This window comes from Colobus angolensis, unplaced genomic scaffold (assembly GCF_000951035.1).
Source record: "Colobus angolensis palliatus isolate OR3802 unplaced genomic scaffold, Cang.pa_1.0 Scaffold11, whole genome shotgun sequence".
NCBI classification, from domain to species: domain Eukaryota; kingdom Metazoa; phylum Chordata; class Mammalia; order Primates; family Cercopithecidae; genus Colobus; species Colobus angolensis.
Genome location: NW_012112030.1, coordinates 17,522,720 through 17,526,881, shown reverse-complemented (window position 1 = coordinate 17,526,881; position 4,162 = coordinate 17,522,720). Strand labels below are relative to the sequence as shown.

Sequence of the window (4,162 nt, the reverse complement as noted above, 5' to 3'; positions counted from 1 at the left end):
CATCGACTGAATTATTCTTTATCAATTTGATAATATTTGAAGGAAATGTACTACCTTGAAAGAAAACATTTCATGACAAAGATTAATTTTCACTACCTCATCAAAATTATTGACTGAAGATTATTGACCAGTCAAAAATACATTTTTTTTCATGTTACACCCAAAGACATACTGAAATTTATGCTTTTTCATAGGGAAAGTTTTAAGAAAAGTAATTAAGAAAAGGCGGGTCAAGATCTCTGGCTATCACCAAAATTCAATTTGTAAGTGTAGAATAAAATAACTAGGATTATTTTTTAAAAGCTCTAGAAATAGGAATCAAAAAAAAGAAGAATACTTAGGAAATCCAAAAGGATTTAAAGCATAAAAACACATCCCAATCAGTCTACATGTAATCTAAGGAGGCCTGCAAACTTTATGAAGGGAGTTGCCAATATTGGATCACTTTGGAAATGGTGAAATAAGCATTGGTAACTGTATGAATCTAAGAGTCTGGTCAAAAGGACAAGGGCTAAAAGACTGAACTTGGGTCATGCTCTGCCTATCCCAGGAGGTGCTAACCTATGTCCTGAATCAGAGGATTTTTCTGTTGACAGCTCTGGATTGTTTGGGTAGATACTGGTAGGGCAGAAACTGTCCTAACAATATCTGCCCAGAAAGACGGGAAAGAGGAGGAAAAATTCCTCCTTCCACCAGGAATTCTCTGGGAAGCACATAGGATTTCACACTACTAGTTTATTCCCAAAAGAAGCTACCAAAGCTTGGTAACTACCAACTCTAACTTTTGTGTCTCTAAGTGCACTTCTCCTGGGATTACAACTAATTGAACCAGGGATTTAAAGGAATCTCAGAGGACTGTAAGAAGAATGCTTCGAGGCCGATCCCTGTCTGTAACATCCCTGAGTGGGCTTCCCCGGTGGGAAGTCGAAGAACTTCCTGTGGAGGAGTTACTGCTCTTTGAAGTTGCTTGGGAGGTGACCAATAGAGGTTTGTACTGCTCCTGAAGGTGGATATTTGCTAGGTGATTGAAGAATGTAGAGTAAGATTTCACCGATGACTCTCTAGTGATAACCAATTGCCAATGAGTGAGGAAAGCATTTAAGTGGAATGTACATTTAAGCTACATTTAACCTTGTCTATTACAACAGCCTATGAATACAGACTTGGCTGTGTGTTGAAGAGGGAGACAGTTGAAAATATTAACCTTTGCCATGTAATGTGCATTTAAATTAAAATTTAAAATCCATGTTATGACAAAATAGAAATAAAAAGTTAATATTTACTTTTTCTGTTTTAAAATTTTCCTCAGCAAAATAGTATAATTAAACATTTTATTTTAGGAAGATGTATATGTGATTAGAACCAATTGGAAACTTTAACTCTACATTCTGTTAGTGATCATGTGAAATGCTTAATAATGTTTCTAATTCACAATTAGCTTGGAATTAAAATTTTAATTCAGGAGCTTCTCAAAAGGCAAAATACTGTGCTCCTTTTCAGAATGAAAGTAATTTTTTCTTCAATGCTATGCTTACGTGGGAATTATAAAATAAAGAAAATCAAATTGATAAAATTAAACCAATTTGCAAGTGAGCTATAACCTCATTTGTGCTGGGTAAGAGAAGGCAAGGTAGAGAACCACAATGTAAATGATTTTTAAAATAAAGACATTTGTAAAATTATAGAAACAATTCCTTGTGGATTTATACTCTCTAGTTTAAAAGTGTCAAGACTATTGAAGAAACATTAACAAAAAAATGTAATGGTTTTGAAGACTGAGTTCTTTAAGATCTTGACAAATCAAGCCAACTGATTGCCAGGTAAATGGCAGTGATGATCTGTGTGACTTAAAGGATCTGAAATTATGACATATGTTGTGATATATAACATGCTTATTTGTCATTTTGTGTTTATTATTACATGTCTATTACGGTAACCTAAAGGATTTGAAATAATAACCAGAATGTGGTTATTTCCATTACTTCCTTCTTTTGGCTGATCAGAGCCAGCATAATCTCAAAATTAAAGGCATTAAATATGGCATGCATTCTGATTTTTCACCTTATACTAACTGTTCAAAGTTCTCATATGTATGCATTCATAAAATAAAAATTAAAAGTCAATTTTGCCTATGTAGAAGTGGACAGAATGCACATAAGAGAACAAAGCACAGTCTTTTTCTCTGTAGTTTAGTGAGAAAAAATCTAGGAGGACAGAAACGTTTTTACAGAGAAGTGAAGTATTTTATGAGTACCTGTTTCTGTTGTTTCTTTTTAATTATTTTTTTATTCTTTTCCTCAGAAATCTTTATCCTGAAATGAGTACCTGTTTTTAATGTCCTTTTTCTAGTCCCAAATTTTTCCAGTCCAGTTTTTAAATATGCCCAAAGTTCCTGGGAACAGAACCATCTCTATTACATGTGAATCCCACAGTATGCGCTAACATAAAAGTTTTCTCTAGAGAGTGGGCAGGAGCTCAAGGACATCGCTTATCGGTGGATGAAACTGGAGGGGGCCTCTTAGCACTGGGAATCAGTCCAGAAGATCTCTGCACGAGTTCCCACACCTTAACAGAGCCCCTTCTCCTTTCTTCTTTTCTCATCATTTAACAAATATTAATGGAGCACTGTTTCCTGGGCACTGGGAACACGCCAGTGAAACTAAGTTATTTTATGGATCTTACAATCAGTAGCATGTGTGCTGATCTCAGGGTCTAGAACAGTGCCTGGTACATAGAAAATGCTCAATGGATTTTTTTGAATAAAGGAATACATTTATTTTTGAATCCCTAAGCTGCCTTTAATACTTACTATCATTTCCATTTCAAGGGGAAGAGAAGTGTTTTTGCGGAGAGGTTCCCACAATGTGATTTACCCAAGTTGGTATCATCTTCAATATATCTTTATTTTAGTATTATCATAGCCTGGTATGGTTAGAGATTTTCATATAGATGGATAATAATTGTGTTTATTCCTAAGAGTACATTGCCACTGCAGTTTCTTTAAATTTAATGGTTTGAATTTTTACTTCCCTGCATTTCATAGTAGTGATATGAGGTATCTTAGAGATAATGCATCCCACTCCTCCACTTCATAGAGAAAATTGATTCATAGAAGCATCTAATGATCAAGCAGATAGCAGAGTTAGGACCAGGATTTAGGTCTTCTCCAAGGCCAATTCACTTTTTTACTATTATGTAAGAATTAAATATTACAACCTCGGTTTTCAAAGGAAATATCTTATAGATGAAATAACACAGAACTTGCAGTCAAAGGTCGTGGATTTCTGAAACTTTTTGAGAAAGAACTCCTTAAATTGAATAACAGTGTCTTCATGAATAAAATGAATGTTATATTCTCCAGTTTTCTTACCATGTTTTCTGGCAAACAAGGAAGTGTATTCACATCTAAGAAAACAAGAGGTTTCTTAGGAGAAAAATCCCTTGCTGCCAGAATTTTGTCCATGAGCAATGGAAATGTGAAAAACTTAACAGATGAGACAGTCACAGTTAGTTCTGGGTACTAATTCTCACACCTCAAAATAACATTTTTCATTTGTTAATCTTAACCTTGAAATTTATTGCTTTTATTCATTAATCCATTTTATTATTCGGTAAGGATTCATCAAGTGTCTATTAGGTATCAGGCACCGAGAGGCGAGGGAGATAGAGTTAAGAATACAGAACTGATTCTTTTTTTTTTTTTTTCCCCTTGAGACGGAGGAGTCTCGTTCTGCCACCCAGGCTGGAGTGCAGTGGCGCGATCTCGGCTCACTGCAAGCTCGGCCTCCCGGGTTCACGCCATTCTCCTGCCTCAGCCTCTGGAGTAGCTGGGACTACAGGCGCCCACCACCGCGCCCGGCTAAGTTTTTGTATTTTTAGTAGAGACAGGGTTTCACTGTGGTCTCGATCTCCTGACCTTGTGATCCGTCCGCCTCGGCCTCCCAAAGTGCTGGGATTACAGGCGTGAGCCACTGCGCCCGGCCAAGGAGTTTCTAAACCTTCAGAAAAATCTATCTCGGCCGGGCGCTGTGGCTCAAGCCTGTAATCCTAGCACTTTGGGAGGCCGAGACGGGCGGATCACGACGTCAGGAGATCGAGACCATCCTGGCGAACACGGTGAAACCCCGTCTCTACTAAAAAATACAAAAAGCTAGCCGGGCGA

The 4,162-nt window shown here is 37.0% G+C and overlaps 1 protein-coding gene across 1 annotated transcript in view; it reads left to right on the top strand.

Annotated features, from left to right (window-relative positions):
- Positions 1-569: 569 nt before the first annotated feature.
- Positions 570-4,162, top strand: part of GYS2 (glycogen synthase 2 (liver)) — a 69,736-nt gene continuing 66,143 nt past the window's right edge. The window contains exon 1 of the mRNA XM_011955087.1: positions 570-987. Coding sequence (XP_011810477.1) covers positions 867-987 — 121 coding nt within the window. The 5' untranslated portion in view covers positions 570-866. The remainder of the gene's footprint in view (positions 988-4,162) is intronic.